The following is a 21,301-nucleotide window of genomic DNA, read 5'->3' on the forward strand; positions in this document are numbered from 1 at the left end:
CTGAAACATTCTGCTGAAAAGCAGGCTTCCTTACCTATTGGGGGGTGGGGGGGATAATCCTTAGTGGTTCTGTCTTGGTTCTTTCTTGTTGCAGTCTTGTGTTTACAGTTGTTCTTTGTCACTGTGTTTAGCAGGCAAATCTTCCAAAGGTTAATGAACTACCTCTTTAATGACGAGACCTCATCTAGCGAGTCGAATCAATCCTCCCTACAGAGACATTGGTTAATGATTTATTTCAACTCCATAAGTAACCATTGTGTCATGAGTATATACAAATGTTGTGGTTACTATAGCCTATTAATCTAAGACTATTTTGGTCTCCACTAAGAGAACATATGAAATAGATGCAGAAGTAGACTATCTGGTCCCTTGTGCTACTCTGCCATTCAGTAAGATCATGGTTAATCTTTTACTTCAATGCTACTCTCTGCATTAATCTTTTTCATTTCCTTTGCATTCGTCAATTCCATAAATCTTTCTTGAATATATTGAGCATTTGACCCACCACATGTTAGTGTGGTTAGGGAGTTCCAGAGGATAATAACTCTGGGTGTAGACATTTCACTCATCTCATTTTGAATGGCCAACTCCTTATTTCGGGTTCTGGAGGAACATCAACTTTCATCTGTCTTGCAAAACCCAGGAAGAATTTTCCATTTTTTTCCATGAAATCACAGGAGAGAAAATATATTCTCATTGCCTACTTTGTCAATTCCTCTCAGAAATTCTTCTTATAAATCTCGTTGAAATTACATATCATTCTACTAAACGCAGGTAAACATTAATCGATTTAGCGCAGTCCTTCATCATCAGAATACACCATCATCCTAAAATCAATGTTATAAAACTGCTGCGCGCACTAGAAAGCCAGTATAAGCTACTTTTGAAATGATTGAAACTGCATACTGTTCTCCATTCTCATCAAACATTCCTTACTTTTGTACTCTTAATCATCCAGGCCAGTGTAGCATTTGTCTTCCTATGTGTTTGGTGTGCCTATTTTATTTTCTGCTCCTCATAAGGCAGCACACCCAGATGCATTTAAAAACAATCCTGCTAATCGAGACTTCCTGCTGAACCGACCTACATTCTCAACAAAATGCTGCATCTGCAACTTCCTTGTCCTGTTGCATGATCCTTCGCCATAGTATTGCAACAACTCTTTGTGTCCTCATTGCTGCAGATTTTTCCACATGACTTTATATCATTGGCAAAATTGGATACATTACATTTTGCCTTTCTTTTAGCTCAAGTGCATTAATATTGAGTGCAACAACCACAAATACTTCAGTTAGAGGAATCTAAAGTTAGATTAGTAACAGTGGTTTTCCATTATAAAGCTCTATGGGTGTGTTCTTGTAAATTTAAATGTTATCATTCTTTCAATGTTCTATAATGTTATACTCATGAAATATACAGTGTGCTATGTGAAATAAACATTAATAAAGTAAAATTAATAAATAACTTGTCCATATTACCTCCACTGTTTTTTGTTAGATAAATCCCAAATTATTCACCTTCCTGTTATATCCTGAATTTATATATATTTTGTTTCAATGGGATATCATGAAGATGCTCTTTTCTATTAAAAGACATTAAGTAAAGTAAAATAAGAAGATTCGTGGTGGCTGAGATTCTAACTGAATGTTTTGCTCTTTATAGCCACAATATTGCTTTATTACATTGACTCATCAATCGGCTCTTCTTGCTTGTCACTTTCACTGCTTGCTGTGCCTGAATATCAAATTTGAGTGCCCAGTGCATAGAAATACAGAAGTATGGAATGCACTTGAGATCACGTGCAGAATGGTGGGCTAGTGGTTAAGTTATTCTGCAGCCTGTAATAATGGTGAGGAACAGCTGAGGAATTTAAATTCAGTGAAATAAAAATGTTAACTCTAAATAAAATTCTTGCTGACTTTGAAACCACTTTCATCGAAATCTTTCTGGTTCGCTGTTGTGCTTCAGGGAAGGAAATTGCCACCCTTTCCTGAGTTGGCCTGTTACTCCAGGGTCACAATGACGTGCTTGATTCTTGCCTTTCAGTTGTACTAAACCATTATAAACAAAATAAGAATAAAACTAGCAAATGACCATGAACATATTCAACAGGGTGAAGAACGTCTTTTGAATTATACGGGCGAGGTTGAAGCACCTGCAATCATTTACACGCAGTGGATAAGCCATTGTGGCATCAAAACCAGACTTTAGCCAATCAGTTTACTGCTTGCGATTTCCAGGATCAGCTGAGTGACTGGATCCAGCAAACGCCTTGGGAGCAGACCTTCATTCTAGTCGCAATTCTGAAGACTTGCACTCCAGAAGTAGCTGGTACATATACAACATTAGCTTCACTGACAATGGAACCTTGCCAGGTATATACTGTTAAAAAAAAATGGGGATAAATCTAAATCAGCTAATTACTACCTTAGCATTCTATTCTTAATCATCAGTAATATGATGAGATCATTGACATTGTTATCAAGTGTCGCTCACAAATTGCCTACTCACTGATGTCAGGTTGCTAGAAGCACTGGATTCTAGATCGCAATACAGCTTGGTCCAAACATTGATAAGGGAGCTGATGTCAGAAGCAAGATGAGGGAACCAGCCCCTGACATCATGGCAGCATTTTACCAAAATTTGCATCAAGGAAAAACTGGGAATTTTGGAGAAATGCTTGACCGACTCGAGTCACCGAATGTAGAAAAGAATAAATGCAATTGTTTGAAGTCTATTATTTCAGGCACATAACATTGTTCTATGTGTTCCACAAGACATTATCTTAGACCCAACGACTGACCTTCCTTCTTTCATGAAGTTAAAGCTTTGCTGATGAATGCACAATGTTTACTTCCATCAGCAGCTCTTTGGAAAATTAAGCAGTCTATATTTGCAGCAAGTCCTGGGTTACATTCTAGCATGGAATGATAAATAGCAAATCACACACCTGTCAAACGATCAGAGACGGGAGATTTTGGCCAACACCTATTGATGTGCAGTGACATTACTATTGCAAATTCCTTTACCATCAATAACCATAGAGTCGTCATAAACTATGTTACTGGATTAGAGGTTGGTATCCCGAAGTAAGTGATTCACTTCCAGACTCTCCAAAGCCTTTCTGTATCTGCAGAGCACAAGCTAAGCGTCTATTGGAATACTTTCACTTGCCTGGGTGAGTGCAGTTCCAGCTAGTCTGCAGGAGCTTGACACCTTCCTACACAAAGCCGTCTGTTTAATTGGCATCAGTGCACTGTAGCTGTACAGTTCATGAGCTATAGTTACGAGCCAAAGCTATTTCAACGGCATCTCCCGAATGTGCAAACTATGCCACTTAGATGGATAAGAGCGACTGGTTCTTGGGAACATCATCGCTCCCACACCATCTGGACTTGGAAATGAGATAAAATTCTTTAATTGGAATCAATTTTAAATCTAGGAAATATCTATTCAGCGTACTGTGGGACTAGGAGCTTGAAGAAGGCTTCTCACCAATCTCTCAAAGACAAATAGAGAAGGGTAGTACAACCTGGCCTTACCAGGAATGATGAAGAACATAAGTAAAATAACCAGAAGTAGGCCATTTGATCCTTCAATACAGTCCTGCCATTCAACAAGATCATGGCTAATCTTTTGGCTCAAACACCATTTTTTGGTCCCTATCGTATATCTCTTCATTTAGAATCCAGAAATATGTCAGCTTTGTTTTTAAATGCAATGATTGACTGAGTCTCCGCAGTTCTTTAAAGGAGAGAATTTCAAGGATTCACCACCCTTACAGTGAGAAAGGATGCCAACCTGAACCACTATTTTCTATCTGTTAACCATCTCTTAACCAAATGCTCAATGCTTGCTGGTTTATTCCCACCTTTGCACGTGCTTTCACCTCATTCACTGAAAGCCTGCACGGGATTTTATTGAAAGCCTTCTGAAAATCTGCTTGCATCTCATTGAGTAAATTAGGGGTAAACACTAGATGTGTATGTAGACCTTTATGAACTTTAAGATTTGTCATTACCCGTTCACCAGTCAATGCAGACTCTCTTCAATCACATTATAATTCCAGATGTCTTCATATCATAAACTTTATTACAGGTTCCAGTATTTTCCCAGCTATGGGCGTTGAACCAACAAGTCTGTAGTTCCATCTTCTCTCTCCCTTCTTTCCACCAAGTTCTGTAAAATAATTAAAATAAGACTATGAGTTATTCAAATGTAGGAATGTTGTTTTCCAGCAAATCTTTCCAAGCAAGCCTCCTTTGTTAATATGTTGTGCCTTTGTAGTTTGGTCAATAGCTTTTTACTGAATGGATTCTTGCATTTATCTTTTGCAGTGGAGTTGGTCGGAACTGGGGCTGGGCCTCGGGAGGTAGCAGTATTTTAGCAGAGTTTGGCACCTTACATCTGGAGTTTGTCCATCTGAGTGAGGTGTCAGGCAATCCAAAGTTCGCTGAAAAGGTAAGTCAGTGACTGAGTAAGATTTTCCAGATCTTCATTTTTATTGTAAAAAATAGACAGTGTGAGAGTAACTCAGCTGGTCAGGATCTCCAGACATGCTATCTAACCCGTTAAATTACTCCAACACCATGTGTCTTTTTTTGCAAACCAGTATGTGGGTCCTTATGTTTTCATTGTCTATTGTGTGCATAATTAGGCTTCACTATATGCATAATCAGATTTCAGTGATTGAAAACAATGACAACTTTTCATTTAACTTGTATTAAACTGTCTTTTGTAAGTAGTTACATAATTTATGTATCCACTGTGTTAGAAACTTTTTCTACTGATATGCTGATATAAGGAAGATGCCTATAAAATAATTGCTGGCATCAATTAATATCCCTGGACTGTGGGAATGGTGATAAATGTATTAGTCTAACCATACTGCTGTCTTGCTGCAATGCAAAATAATCTAGTAAGTACAATTTAAAAAGGTTGCAGATACAGAGATCTGGTGGTTTGTGTTCACAAACATTTGAGGTAACAGAACAAATTAGGAATGCTGTTATGAGTAAACCTTCATTTAGAAATAGTGCCAGAAAAAAACAAAGGTAAAGAAACGATCCTAAACCTTGGTATAATACAAAAATGCTGGAGAAACTCAGCGGGTGAGGTAGCATCTATGGAGCGAAGGAATAGGTGATGTTTCGGGTAGAGACCTTTCTTCAGAAAACATGGTAGCTACTTTGTGATTAGCAACTTCTCACAATTAGGAGATGCGTTAAAGGACAGGTTTAACATAAAAATATATGTTATGTTAGTTAAGAGATAAATATAAGCTGGTATCACATTAGTTAAGAGATAAATGTTAGCTGGGTGTTAAGCTCCCCTCTTGTTCTTGAAGTAGTTTCCCTGCAATATTTTACAATCAACCGGCATGAATTTATCTCCAATGTCTGTCAATTTATCTGTCAATGCGGCATAGGATGCTTGTGTTTAGGTCTTTGAGTGAGTTGAACCTACAACTTTCTACTTCAGAAATTAAATTTCTGCCTATTGAACTGCAATTGACAATATGTTTAAGAAATTATTTTAATGCTAAGGGAAGGAAAGATAAACTTATGTCAAGAAGAACAATCTCAGGAACCAAAGATAGACACAAAATGCTGGAGCAACTCAGCGGGCAGGCAGCATCTCCCGAAAGAAGGAATGGGTGACGTTTTGGCTCAAGAGCATTCTTCAGACTGATGTCAGGGGGGGGGGGAGGGGGGGGGGGGAGGGGGGGTGGGGGGAGGGGGGGGGGGGGAGGGGAGGGGGGGGGGGAGGGGAGGGGGGGGGGGAGGGGGGGGGGGAGGGAGATAGTTAGATAAGGAGGTGTGAAAACATGGCAAAGAGAATGGCGATCAAGGAAAATGTAGAATAGATCATTGTTAGCTGGGAAAAGGTTACGACAAAGCAAACAGATAAAACGTAGTTGGAAACAGTAAGACTGGTCGGAGAACTGGGAAAGAGGGAGGGATGGAGAGAGAGGGATAGCAAGGGTTGTCCCACTTGGTGATTTTTTTCGGCGACTGCCGGCATTATATCAGCGTCGCCTAAAGATTTTGAAAATTTCAAAATCCAGCGGCGACAAAAAAAATGTTGCGACACTTGAAAAAACACCGCACGTCATACCGTGAATTTTTCTGTGACCTGATACTTCAGTCAGTGAAGCCGGCAGTCGTCGAAAAAATTGCCAAGTGGGACGGGCCCTTAACTGTCTCCGACTACATTTTATCTCTGCATGGTTGTTACCTTCTACCAGCTAACAATGAGCTATTCTACATTTTCCTTGATCTCCATTCCCTTTGCCCTGTATTCACACCCTTCACACTTCCTTATCTATCTACCCCCCCCCCCCCCGACATTAGTCTGAAGAAGGGTCTCGACTCAAAACGTCACCCATTCCTTCTCTCCAGAGATGCTGCCTGTCCTGCTGAGTTACTCCAGTATTTTGTGTCTATCTTTGGTTTAAACCAGCATCTGCAGTTCCTTCATACAAATCTCAGGAACCATCCTGGTGGTTACAATGGCTTGGACAGGATTGGTCACTTTAAATAATGCAGGAGCAAACCTTCACTCTCTGTGTTACACTTGCTACTGCAATTTTGCTTTTGGTGTTTCACATATTCAAAGGAGAAGTCTGATTTCAATCTTGTCTTGCAAATAATTAACATTATTCAAACATTACTCAAACTGTGCAAGTGTACAAATCAAATCAAATCAAATCAACACTTACCAAAATTAACAACGCCACTCTCACTATTGACGGCACTACTGTCTCCCCATCTCCTCAGGCCCGCAACCTTGGCGTGATCTTTGACTCAAACCTCTCCCTTGAGCCTCACATCCGCCATGTTGTCAAAACATCATTTTTTCACCTCCGCAAAATTGCCAAAATCAGACCCTCTCTCACACCCCCCGCTGCTGAAAGAATCATCCATGTCTTCATCTCCTCCCGACTGGACTACTGTAACTCTCTTCTCTTTGGCATTAATTCCAGTAACATCAACCGACTCCAACTGGTCCAGAATGCAGCCGCCCGACTCATTACCCACACCAAATCCTGGCACCACATCACCCCAGTCCTCAAAGAACTTCACTGGCTTCCCATTTCCCACCGGATCATCTACAAAATCCTGGTCCTCACCTACAAAGCCCTCAACCACTTGGCCCCCCCCTTATCTCACTGACCTCCTCTCCCCCTACCAACCCTCACGGTCCCTCAGATCCATTTCAGCCGGTCTCCTCTCCATTCTGAAATCCAACCTCTGCACTTTTGGAGACAGAGCCTTCTCCAGGGCAGCTCCCAGGCTCTGGAACTCCCTCCCACAATTGATCCGAACTTCTGAGTCCCTCACCATCTTCCAGTCCCGCCTCAAGACCCATCTCTTCACCTCTGCATACCCTTAGTCCCATGTCCCCCTCCCCTTTGCATCTCTGTCTTACTGCTCTATTTTGTTTTGTTCTTGACTCACCATGTAAAGCGATTTTGAGTCCTTGAAAAGCGCTATACAAATAAAATGTATTATTATTATTATTATTATTACATCTTTCATATGGCATCTATAATATAATTTCTGAAAGCACTACTCCATTGAGTATCCAATTACATTTTCTTGATGCAAAATGTTCATGTATCCTAGTGTAACTTTTCTACTTTCAAAATAACCTCAAGAGTAGCATCCAAATTTTGTTTCTGATGTTTTGGATAATATTGGTATTACTAACAATTGGCATTTTCATACCTAGTAGAACAAACTTTTAGTACCACTCAAATTGAATGTTATTTAAAGATCTAAGTGACAATATCCCAAAATAGATGTAGTAGGTTGCTTCTAAGACTTAACTTGTCAGAAATGTTTTTTTAAAAATTGCTAAAAACAAGTGGTTCCAAGTGCATCAGATGACAAATGGGTGACAAACAAAAGATAGATGTCTATGGCAAAAGAGGTTGCATGAAACGCCTTCTGCATCACAGCTTCACAGAGCGGCAATTTCAGTTGGAGCAAAGTATTTGCAGGCTACCCTGCACATCTGGAAGGGGCAAAGCTTTCATAAGGCACATGCCTGTACATGTAGTTTTCTAATATCTTTTTACTATAACTGTTCTTCGAAAAATGCTGCATGCAAGAGGCAGCTTCATTAAACAAAGACTTAAGGTTTCTGAATGTGCCTAGAGGATTTTATCACCCCTTCCTATTATTATAGCATGCAGCTGAATTTCTAGGTTTTAGTGTTTAAACTTGAACTTGTATATTTTCAGGTAATGGGAGTCCGGAAAGTTCTGAATCGGCTAGAGAAACCTCATGGTCTTTATCCCAATTATCTTAGCCCTGTTACTGGTCACTGGGGACAGCGTAAGTAGTTCTACTATTTTATTAACACTCTTAGATTCCATGGTTTAATTTCCAAAATTCAGCCATTGACTACATATCTTAAATAGAACAAACAAACCACTTTAGTAAAATCTGAACTGACCAAGAATTGCTATTGAAAGAATGATGATGAATGATATTAGTACAAGTGCTGTTTTTGGCTTATGGCATGCTCTGCAAAGGCAAATTGGAAATTCATCCACTGATTCAGAAATTGAGGTTGATTATTTTAACTTCTAAGGCTTTTTAACGAAGTTAAAGTGTTTTTCAGCCTCTGAAAAAAATTGGATGGCACAGTTCTTTATGTCAGCGTGCAAATACCTCAGGTCCAAGTTTAAATTGCAACTATGCTCCAATTGAAATTCATAGAAGGGCCATACTAGGTTAAACCCAACTGAAATTTTAAAATCAGATTATTCTCTCAAATTTCTGCACTAAGCAATGTGTTACTTGCATGTTCTGTGAAACTGTTTTCCGTGAAAACACCCAGGCACCTGTGAGTTGATAGAATCAATAGTGTTGTGATTTTTGTTTTTCATTAAACAGTTCTGTTAATTCACAAATAGCACATTTTGCACATACATGCATTGAAGGTACAACACAAAAACAATTTGGCTCCATGTCCACTAAACAACTCCTGAAGGTAATCAACAATAATTGTCTTTTCATAAATTCATGTTAATTCTGCTCAATCAATTGATTTAAGTGTCTTGATATAACACCCTTTATTATGGATTCCAGCATTTTCTCAATGTTGATGGTACAATCCTTGTTTCCTCACTTTCACCTTTCTTAACAGTGGGGTCACATTTGCTACATTCTAATCTGCAGAAATCCAGAATCTGTAGAACTTCAGATAATACATCATCTCCATTGGCATCTCTTTCAGACCTCTGGGATATAGATCATGGGGTCCTGAGATTTATCAGTTATCAGGTTCTTTAACTTCTCTAAAATTTTCTTTATGAGTACTAACCTTTACTTTCTCATTTGTACAGGACTCTTAATTCTCCAGTATTTCTGGGAAATATGTGTTGCCATTTCCTATGACAGACATAAAGTATTAAGTTAATTCCTTATGATTACTATTCAGAGGTTAATAAGTAAATGCCATCAATGATCCCCTGCGGCTTCTACAGACACTCAAACCAATTCTAATTCTGCCAAGTCAAAAAAACCTTTGCAAGCTATTATGCTGATATTCTCCCTTTTTAACTGCACTATTTCCCCTCCTTTTCCTTTTTGCTGTCATTCTTGAATGCCGATTTGCCTGGAATATTGTGTTCACATTTTGCTACATTTCCTTCACTTACTCCCTCCTGACTTTCAACTAAGGTTTGCAATGCTCGCCAAGCCATTTGAAGATCCTAAGAACACTCGGAGACACATTCCCCCACCCTACACCACATTGGTTACAGAGTGATAGCCAGAGAGTCACCTGACTTTGGAATCCTGGCAGCTAGGAAGGTATATAAAAAAAACTGTTAGAGAAACTCAATGAGCTGAGCAGCATCAGAGAAAGAAACATAGAAACATAGAAAATAGGTGCAGGAGGAGGCCATTCGGCCCATTCATTGTGATCGTGGCTGATAGTCCCCTATCAATAACCCGTGCCTATAGAAACATAGAAAATAGGAACGGAATTGTTGATGTTTCGGATTGAGACTGGCGGGAGAGCAAGCTGGTACTGGTGGATGCATAGCTCTTTCCATCCATTCCAATCAAGCAGCTGGCATTGAAATATAATTAAAACTGGTGAATTTAAATAACAGTCCCAAAGTGATAATGTTAGAGGCTCTTGATTCTTGCCTCAACTGTCAGATAACATCTCTCCATTGTTCTGGCCTCTAACACTAAAATCTTAAGTGCATTCATACATTCACAATATTCTTTTGTTTAACTGTGTGAAGAAGCTTTGTTTAAATATCTTACATTTAATTTTGCTCTATTCATTGCAAAATGGCTGATGTTCCAATTTTGTGAATATCACTTTGTCACTTCGGCTACTGTAATGATATGGGTTGTTATCACATTATTAGAGCCAACTGACACTAGAATTAGGTTAGCTAATTTTATAGTAAACTAAACCAAGTGGGACCCATTGGGTCCCGTCCCCCAATGTGGGGGGGGGGGGGGGGCACAGAGGAGGGCTCGTGCCCAAACGCAATATTCCACCACTCACCCATAGGTCCCAATACTACCTAGAGGGGGAAGGGGGGTAGAGAGGGAGGGGGTGTAGAGGGATGGGGGGTAGAGAGGGAGGGCAGGGTAGAGAGGGAGGAGGGGTAGAGAGGGAGGAGGGGTAGAGAGGGAGGAGGGGTAGAGAGGGAGGAGGGGTAGAGAGGGAAGGGCAGCAGAGGGGGGGGTAGAGAGGGATGGGGAGGGGGGTCGAGAGGGGTGGAGAGGGAGGGTAGAGAGGAGGGGTGGTAGAGAAGGAGGGGGAAGGGGGTAGAGAGGGTGGGGGAGGGGTTAGAGGGGGAGGGGGTAGATAGGGAGGGGGATAGAGACCCTACCCCATCTACCTCCTTCTAATTTCCCACATTCTCCTCCCCTCACTCCGATTCCCTGCCCCAGGACCTACCCAGGTCGTAGAGCAGCACCAGGGCCTTGAGCTCGGCCTCTTTCTCGTACTCGACCCGGCCCTAGCTGTAGACCCAGGCTCGTCCTTGGTTCCAGCAGCAGCCTCCAGCCGTCAGCACGGCCACCGCCTGGGCTCCAGTGCAGGTTCTGACTTCACCGTCCCTGACCCTGGACCCAGGCTCGTCCTTGGTTCCACCAGCGGCTTCTTTCTCGGCCCTGGTTACGGCCACATCCCAAGCCCCGGGCTCGGCCCTCACTCCAGCTCCGGGCTCGGCCCTCACTCCAGCTCCGGGCTCGGCCCTCACCCCAGCTCCAGGCTCGGCTCCAGCCCAGGCCCAGTCGCCAGGGTCAAGGACGGTGATGGATAAGCCGTAACTTTTTTGCGTGTGTTATCAATGACTTGATATCATATTTGTTCAAAACTTCACATAGTTCAGTAGCATGACACAATCAGATATATTTATAGAATTGTATAAAAGTCCTTTCATTCTGTGACTCGAGACCCAATTTTCCTAACTCAACAGGACCATAAATGGTTTCTTCTGCCATCTTTCTAATTCATCCTTTGGAAAATCTGCAGGTTGATCCTCTGACTTTTTCCAATTGCACTGCTGTTATCTGGATTGCGATATCATGCAATTAGAGTATTTGGAAGCAGCTTAGAATTAAAAAGAGGAAATCATGCTTAAGTAACCTCATGGAATTCTTTCAAGAGGGAACCAACATGGTGGAATGGGGTTAAAAACAAAAAAATTGCCTTTATTCAGCACTTTTCAAAATCTCAGGATGTCACAATGCATTTTATAGCCTTTTAAGTATTTCTGAAGTATAGTTTCTGTTATATAAGAAATGTAGCATTTAATTTGTGTAGAGTATGCTCTCATAAGAATGCCTAAATAATTTAGGTTTAGAGATTAGAGGACTAATCTTGCAAAGAAACTTGGGAAAACTCATTTCCAGTATTGCCAAGTGACCATTTAAAATGTTTAAAGCCTCAGGAGGAAAACCTAAAACTAAAACAGTAATTATTAGAAAAAAAATAAGAAATTACAGCTGATTGGATTAAAACCTAGCTCTAAATAAGAAAAAAACTATTTATATCATAAGCACACAAGGATTCAACTGATTTTTGTTTCACTTCCCTTTGTCCTTCCATAGTCTTAATATTTTCTGTTTCAAGTAACAGATACCCTATATAAGTAAATAGTGAGCTGAGGAATGGCAGATGGAGTTTCATTCAGGCAAGTGTACAGTGTTGCATTTTTTGGAAGTCAAACCAGGGCAGGGTCCTCACAGTGGATGGTGGGGCCCTAAGGAGTGTTGTGAATGGAAGGACCTAGGAATATAAGTACATAGTTCACTGAAAGTAACATTGCAGATAGATAGGATGGTGAAGAAGGCTTTGCCACACCGATCTTCATTGGTCAAGGATGTGCATATAGAAGTTGTGACTTAATGTTACAGTTGTATGAGATGTGAGCCAGGCTGTACCTGGAGTTCTGTGTTGAGTTTTGTTCACCACGCTGCAGGGAATATATCATTATGCATAGGAACATTTAGAAGGATGTTGCCAGGACTTGAGGGCCTAAGTTACAGGGAGTGGTTAGACAGGCTATTCTTTGGAGCACAGGGAACTTTATTCTTTGGAGCACAGGGGACCGAGGAATGATCTTATAGCATTCTAGCACGAGTGACAGCAATCTGCTCTGGCTGGCAGACAGGCAGAGGCCATTGGAATGAGGCAGAGGTGGTAGAAAGAATGCTGTTTCTGTCTCTTTCAAACCCACTCAGTTCATTTTTACCCAAATTGCCATTCCGTGCAACACCCATGACTTTTTACCTACTGTTTCTAAGTTTGCTTACACCAACTCAGTACTTGATAAAATCAGAAACTGTTTAAATAGTGGTCAGCAACATTAAAAAAAAAAGTTGCATTTGACAAATCCCTTTAGTACTTTATGACATTGTAATTATCAGGTACAGGTGAAGGGCAATCCTGTACATACGATGTTTTAATTATTTCAAATAAATAGATTCTTTCTGTTTTCTCCCCTATGATTCACTAAGATAACGGCTATTATTGTATGTCATAGAATCGTGGAGTTACATAGCACAAAACCACTCCCTTCAACCCAACTCATCCAAGTTATCAATGCTATTTTCCTGTATTAAGTTGCCGAATTCCATTAATCCCCAAAAATCTGTTTTGAATGAACTGAATGAATGTCTTTGAAACATCCAAGGTAGAGCATTCCATAGATTTACCAAACCCCGTGTGAAAAAAAAATCTCATCTCAGTTATAAAAGGCTAACACGCACTGTGACTCTTGGTTCCAGACAACTCAGCCAGGAGAATCATCCTCCTTTTTTGTTCAAGTCCTGCAAGAATTTGTAGATTTCAATGAGATCTCATTTCATTCTTTTTAACTCTTGAGTGTACTGGCCTTGACTATTTAATGCATCCCCATTCCTCAAGCTCACCATTCCATGCCAGGACCCAGTTGAATGAATCTTTGTTGAACTCTCCTCAATCGCAAATCCTTTTTAAGAGGAGATAAAAGCTATACAATTTTTACAATACAATACAATTCAATTTATTGTCATTTGGACCCCTTGAGGTCCAAACGAAATGCCGTTTCTGCAGCCATACATTACAAACAAATAGACCCAAGACGCAACATAATTTACATAAACATCCATCACATTGCTGTGATGGAAGGCCAAAAAAACTTCTCTCTCCACTGCACTCTCCCCCCCGATGTCAGAGTCAAAGTCAAAGCCCCCGGCGGGCGATGGCGATTGTCCCGTGGCCATTAAAGCCACGCCGGGTGATGCAAGGTCGCGCACCGGGTCTTGGTGTTAGAGCCCCCGGCGGGCGCTCGCAGAGACCCGCCGCCATTCCAAGCCGCGCGGGGCGGTGCTGTAAGGCCCCGCTCCAGCAGCTCTTCAACCCCGCAACTCGGGCGGGAGAAGTCGCCGCTGCGGAAGCCCCGAAAAGCGGTCTCCCTCCAGGGACCCGCGGGCTCCCGGTGCCGCCCGCCAAACCCGCAGTTGCAGCCACCGAATCTCCGGGGGTCGGGTCGCAGCAGCGTCCACCACAGCTCCACCCGCTCTGGACTCGGCCAGCTCCGCGACGGTGAGGTGAGTAGTCGGCACCACAGCCCCCGGTCTTCCTGTTGGAGGCCGCTCCTCGTTGCAGCCCCAACGACAACGGAGACCCGACAAAGAAAAGGTCGGGTCTCCCGTGCAGGGAGAGATTTAAAAGTTACCCCCAACCCCCCCACACCCCCCCCACACCACCCCCACCCCCCCACACACATACCCCAACAAAAATAACAAAAACTACATAAAAACATAGACATAAAATAATAAAAACGCAGACGGACTGCAGAGGCCGCTGCTGACGAGAGTCGCGCCGCCTACCGGAATTTCCAGGTGTGGTCTCATTGAGGCTGTATCTACCTAGTCTAATATTAGTTTACAATATATATTAACGATTTAGACATGTAATATCTCTTAAGTTTGCGGATGACACAAAGCTGGGCGGCAATGTGAGCTGTGAGGAGGATGCCATGAGGCTGCAGGGTGACTTGGATAGGTTGGGCGGGTGGGCAGAAGCATGGCAGATGCAGTACAATTAGGCTAAATGTGAAGAGATCCGCTTTGGTGGCAAGAACAGGAAGGCAGATTATTATCTGTATGGTGTCAGATTAGGACAAGGTGCAATGAGACCTGGGTATGCTTGTACATCAGTCACTGAAAATAAGCATGCACGTGCAGTAGGCAGTGAAGAAAGCCAATAGCATGTTGGCCATTGCGAGAGGATTTGGGTTTAGGAGCAAGGAGATCCTACTGCAGTTGTACAGGGCCCTGGTGAGACCGTGCCTGGAGTATTGTGTGCAATTTTGGTCTCCTAATTTGCGGAAGGACATTATTTTTATTGAGGGTGGGCAGTGTAGGTTCACCAGGTCAATTCTGACGTATGTTGAAAGAATGGGTCGACTGGGCTTATATTCACTGGAATTTAGAAGGATGAGAGGGGATCTTATAGAAACATAAAATTCTTAGAGGATTGGACAGGGTAGATTCAGGAAAAATGTTCCCGATATTGGGGGAGTCCAGAACCAGGGGTCACAGTTTAAGAATAAGGGGTAGGCCATTTAGGACTGAGATGAAAAAAAACCTTTTCACCCGGAGAGTTGTGAATCTGTGGAAATCTCTGCATCAGAAGGCAGTGGAGGCCAATTCACTGGATGTGTTCAAGAGAGAGTTAGATTTAGCTTTTAGGGCTAAAGGAATCAAGGGATATGGGGTAAAAGCTGGAACGAGGTACTGATTTTGGATGATCAGCCATGGCTCGAAGGGCCAAATGACCTACTCCTGCACCTATTTTCTATGTTAGTGTAACATTACTGCAGTACTCAATTCTTCGCATGTTAAAAGCCATCATACTTGCTCCCCTATTTCATCTTGCCTCTCAGTATTTCTGCACATAAATATTTTGATCTCATTGAACATTAATATTACTCAACCTCTCATCATTTGAGAAAACCCCCGTCAGTTCAGTTTTATGCATTAAGTCAATAACTCCACCTTTTGAATGTCTGCATTTTTTGATGTATGCACAGATGATGTGACTGCATTATGGAAAATTGCAACACGGACGATTTTTTAGGAACACAATTTTCCCGTAACACTTGAAACATAACACCCCAATCATGCGTATATGTCAATTGAATGGGCAAGATGGCAAAAGTAATTTAGGGTTATGCAGTTATTCCTTTCTGAGGACAATGGAATATATTTTAAAAGTTAAGAGACAATTAATTATTGCTATTCAAAGGGCCCCTGGTGTCCTTGAATAGCTTGAATTGCTCATATGCAATAAGCATCTTGGAAATCAAGCAGTATGCCAGTTTTTATTGTGAAGGGATTAATGTCGAAAAGGCAATGATGAAATTGTACGGGAGTACTGAGTTGTTTTTGGTTTACTCTTCCTTTTTTACATTTCATGATCATATTTTGATGTCTGAAACCTTCCCCATCGCTGCTTTATGTCTCTTTTGATTTGATACTATATTTAGTTGCTATCATTGGATCACTTTTCCTGGAAGATGTTATTCTTGCCATTGTATCTATTAATCCAATTTCCAGGTGCCTTAGTCATATACACGTAGTTGATTTTGTTTTAATTTAGGTCTAGATTTGAACACCATTCATGTTTGTCTTAAATATGAAATTCAATTATTTCAGATTATAACTGCAGTTTTGTGTAAGGTTACTAATTAATCTTGGTTCATTAAGCAATGAAGAAAACATTATTACACTAGAAAGTTTGTATTAGAATTTTAAAACAGAATTTCCGTACTGTTTAGAATTACATGATGAGCAATAAAACATCCTATCCTGATTTTCCAAATGTACAACATTTAGGGAATTGATACCATACTTTAGTATTTATTGGCCCAGATTTGTGAATTTAAATCATCCTATGGCCCAGTTTAAAAATGGAGCAGGAAAATTCTCCCTGATGGCCTGACCAATATTTATCCTCAACATACATAATTATATAGTTACTAGTGCTCTGCTTCCTATAGGACTTTGGTATATTCAAATTGGGTGTTGTGGTTATCAACATGAAGACTGCAACCATTTTTAAGAAGTTCTTTGTTGATTATGAGGTGCTTTCAGCTCTCGGAGGTCCTTCTTCTTCTTGCGTATGGTGTGCATAGCCTAAAGTTGTCGGACAACTTGGTCTATTTGATCTTATTTGATTGTGCACGCCGGGTTGATTGCATTTGTCGAAACAGGGTGGATCACGTGAAGGTTGCAATCTCCCACCCCTCGGAGGTCCTGAAAAGCAGTATATAAATGCAAGTCTTTCTTTCTTTTAGACTAATCACATAACAAATATTATATACTCAAGGTTGGCTCAAGCTTGTTGGGGCAATTCCAAGTATTTTGATGGACACCGTTGTAGTGTAGCATGGCTTTCTTTTGTAGCCATGTCATCTGCTTCACAGGGGCTCTGTAAACCTACACCATTTGAAGCTCTGGAATAGGAAGCAGTCAGGAAGATACCAGGTATGTGCTCATGCGGTGAAAGATGAGATTGGAACAGTTTTAATGGTCGTTTCTCAGATTTTAGACATTGAGCAGCAGCTGCTATTACTATATTACATCAGAGAGACTAATTGCAATGTGAGTGGTTTGATCTACCAGGAAAGTATTGTCCTAAAAACACTGACTCCAGGAGCTAGGAGATGTTTCTAGTTTTTCATAAAGGAAACATGGAGTTTAGTGAGTAAAACTTGTGTTGAGATACATTTTGTAGACAAATAAAATGGCAGTACATTCTTCCAGCAGGTTATAAGGGAGGATGTTTCAACATGATTCACTTCTCAGAATCAACTGGTTTATTTTTGCAGTGGTATTTTAGTTAGATTATAAAGAACTAGTAATCGTTTTTCACGCATAATAACAAAGTGGGGCAAAATCCAACACCTGATAACTAACTATGCCTTTCATTATTTCTATTTTCTAGATCATGTATCCATTGGTGGACTTGGGGACAGTTTCTATGAATATTTGATCAAATCCTGGCTTATGTCTGACAAAACTGATGAAGAAGCTAAAACTATGTATTACGAGGCTTTACAGGTACAGAACTTCTCAAATCCTTGAAATATTCCTGTGGAACCTAGCAAATTTAGTTGTGAATTCATGAAAGCTTGAAGCATTGGAAGACCATTTTGTTTATGATGAGCCTATATATACACACGCACACGCACGCACGCACACACACACACACACACACACACACACACAGCACCCTCCATAATGTTTGGGACAAAGACCCATCATTTATTTATTTGCCTCTGTACTCCACAATGTGAGAATTGTATTAGAAAAAAATCACATGTGCACATCTTTTGCATGCAATGACTGCTTGAAATCTGCGATTCATGGACATCACCAGTTGCTGGGTGTCTTCTCTGGTGATGCTCTGCCAGGCCTGTATTGCAGCCATCTTTAGTTTCTGCTTGTTTTGGGGGGTAGTCCCCTTCAGTTTTCTCTTTAGCATATAAAAGACATGCTCAATTGGGTTCAGCAGATAGGATGTGTCTATACACTTCAGAATTCATTATGCTACTACCATCAGCAGTCGTATCATCAATGAAGATAAATGAGCCAGTACCTTCAGCAGCCATACATGCCTAGGCCATAACACCCCCACCACCGTGTTTCACAGATGAAGTGGTATGCTTTGGATCTTGGGCAGGTCCTTCTCTCCTCCATACTTTGCTCTTGCCATCACTCTGATATAAGTTAATGTTTGTCTCATCTGTCCACGAGACCTTTTTCCAGAACTGTGGTTGCTCTTTTACATACTTCTTGGCAAACTGTAACCTGGCCATCCTATTTTTGTGACTGACCAGTGGTTTGCATCTTGCAGTGTAGCCTCTGTATTTCTGTTCGTGAAGTCTTCTGCAGACAGTAGTCATTGCAAATCCACACCTGACTCCTGAAGAGTGTTTCTGATCCATCGGAGAGGTGTTTGGGGATTTTTCTTTATTATAGAGAGAATTCTGTCATCAGCTGTGGAGGTCTTCCTTGGTCTGCCAGTTCCTTTGCGATTAGTAAGCTCACCAGTGCTCTCTTTCTTTTTAATGATGTTCCAACCAGTTGATTTTGGTAAGCCGAAGGTTTGGTTGTTGTCTCTAACAGTTTTATTCTTGTTCTCAGTCTCGTAATGGCTTCTTTGACTTTCATTGGCACAACTTTGGTATTTAATGTTGATAAACAGCAATAAAAGTTTCCAAAGGTGATGGAAAGACTGGAGGAAAGACTAGGTGCTGGGAGCTCTCTTATACATGCATTAAGGAGACACACCTGAGCAATTACAAACACCTGTGAAGCCATGTGTCCCAAACATTGGGGGAACTCTGTATAAACACAGCTGTTATTTCTACATGGTGAAATCAAAATGTATAAAAATACCCTTTAATAAAATCTGACAGTGTGCACTTTAACCACATGTGATTTTTTTTCTATTACAAATCTCAAATTGTGGCGTACAGAGGCAAATAAACAAATGATGGGTCTTTGTCCCAAAAGCTCTCACTAGGGTCTCTTTGATATCCCGCAGCACCGCTCTTGCTCCCCCTCCCCCTATTCGCAACAAGGACAAAGCCACCCCCTTGTCCTCACCTACCACCCCATCAGCCATCGCATACAGCATATAATTCTCCAACATTTTCGACACCTCCAACGGGATCCCACTACTGGCCACATCTTCCCATCGCCACCCCTTTCTGCTTTCAGCAGAGACTATTCCCTCCGCAACTCCCTGGTCAACACATCCCTTCCCATCCAAACCACTCCCTCCCCAAGTACTTTCCCCTGCAACCGCAGGAGATGCAACACCTGTCCCTTTACCCCCCCCCTCCCTACAAGACTCCATGCAAGGACCCCAACAGTCTTTCCAGATGAGGTAGAGGTTCACTTGCACCTCCTCCAACCTCATCTATTGTATCCGCTGATCCTTCAAATAGCCCTTGCTTTCCCTCTCTTCCCTTCTCCTCCCCCTTCCCAGTTCTTCCACCAGTCTTACTGTCTCCGACTACATTCTATCTTTGTCCCGCCCCCTCCCCTGACATCAGTCTGAAGCACACACACACACACACACACACACACACACACACACACACACACACACACACACATCTACATATATTATCCCATCATGTATATTCCTCTTACTAAGTTATTGCTCAGTATTAAAAATAAATACAGATAGAGCTAAATGATGAAACATAGAAACATAGAAAATAGGTGCAGGAGTCTGCACCGCCATTCAATATGATCATGGCTGGTCATCCACTCAGTATCCTGTACCTGCCTTCTCTCCATACCCCCTGATCCCTTTAGCCACAAGGGCCACATCTAACTCCCTCTTAAATATACCCAATGAACTGGCCTCAACTACCTTCTGTGGCAGAGAATTCCAGAGATTCACCACTCTCTGTGCGAAAAATGTTTTTCTCATCTTGGTCCTAAAAGATTTCCCCCTTATCCTTAAACTGTGACCCCTTGTTCTGGACTTCCCCAACATCGGGAACAATCTTCCTGCATCTAGCCTGTCCAACCCCTTAAGAATTTTGTACGTTTCTATAAGACCCCCCTCAATCTTCTAAATTCTAGCGAGTATAGAAACATAGAAAATAGATGCAGGAGTAGGCCATTTGGCCCTTCGAGCCTGCACCGCCATTCAATATGATCATGGCTGATCATCCAACTCAGTATCCTGTACCTGCCTTCTCTCCATACCCCCTGATCCCTTTAGCCACAAGGGCCACATCTAACTCCCTCTTAAATATAGCCAATGAACTGGCCTCAACTACCTTCTGTGGCAGAGAATTCCAGAGATTCACCACTCTGTGTGAAAAATGTTTTCCTCATCTCGGTCATAAAAGATTTCCCCCTTATCCTTAAACTGTGATCCCTTGTTCTGGACTTCCCCAACATCGGGAACAATCTTTCTGCATCTAGCCTGTCCAACCCCTTAAGAATTTTGTACGTTTTATAAGCCGAGTCTATCCAGTCGTTCTCCATATGAAAGTCCTGACATCCGAGGAATCAGTCTGGTGAACCTTCTCTGTACTCCCTCTATGGCAAAAATGTCTTTCTTCAGATTAGGAGACCAAAACTGTACGCAATACTCCAGGTGTGGTCTCACCAAGACCCTGTACAACTGCAGCAGAGCCTCCCTGCTCCTATACTCAAATCCCTTTGCTATGAATGTTAATATACCATTCGCTTTCTTCACTGCCTGCTGCACCTGCATGCCTACTTTCAATGACTGGTGTACCATGACACGCAGGTCTCGTTGCATCTCCCCTCTTCCTAATCGGCCACCAATGTGGAAGAAAATAACAACTAAATTAATAATTAAATAGGTCCGTTAAGTATGGGGCTGAGAGAGTGTTGGATTTTTTTTTAAATGTGGAATTGTGCACATGGAAGAGCTCTATTGTTCCATTGAACACGTGTGGGAATCTGGGATGTCCCTGTAGAACCACACATTCAGAAGGTAGCATCAACTGAAAGAATTCGGATTTTAGACATTGAGCAGCAGTTACTATATCAAAGAGGCTAATTGTTATACAAGTAATATAAGTCAATCAACATCAAAATAAGTCCGCTGGCAAAAAAGGATCACTAAGTAGTCTGGAGAATGGTAGATCATGTAGGAGGCCCATTAGTGTTTCATACGCTTTACTGGGCATTCAACTCTAATTACTGGTGAAGACTTTGATTCCTCGTAGGAATACAATCAAAGCAAAATCTGTGTCAAGTAT

At 41.5% G+C, this 21,301-nt stretch overlaps 1 protein-coding gene across 1 annotated transcript in view; it reads left to right on the forward strand.

The window, feature by feature from the left end:
• LOC116988426 (mannosyl-oligosaccharide 1,2-alpha-mannosidase IA-like) overlaps positions 1-21,301 on the forward strand; it is a 78,138-nt gene that overhangs the window by 45,095 nt on the left and 11,742 nt on the right. The window contains exons 6-8 of the mRNA XM_033045109.1: positions 4,338-4,461; positions 8,249-8,342; positions 17,485-17,600. Coding sequence (XP_032901000.1) covers positions 4,338-4,461; positions 8,249-8,342; positions 17,485-17,600 — 334 coding nt within the window. The remainder of the gene's footprint in view (positions 1-4,337; positions 4,462-8,248; positions 8,343-17,484; positions 17,601-21,301) is intronic.

The sequence above is a fragment of the Amblyraja radiata genome, chromosome 27, assembly GCF_010909765.2.
Source record: "Amblyraja radiata isolate CabotCenter1 chromosome 27, sAmbRad1.1.pri, whole genome shotgun sequence".
Classification (NCBI taxonomy): domain Eukaryota; kingdom Metazoa; phylum Chordata; class Chondrichthyes; order Rajiformes; family Rajidae; genus Amblyraja; species Amblyraja radiata.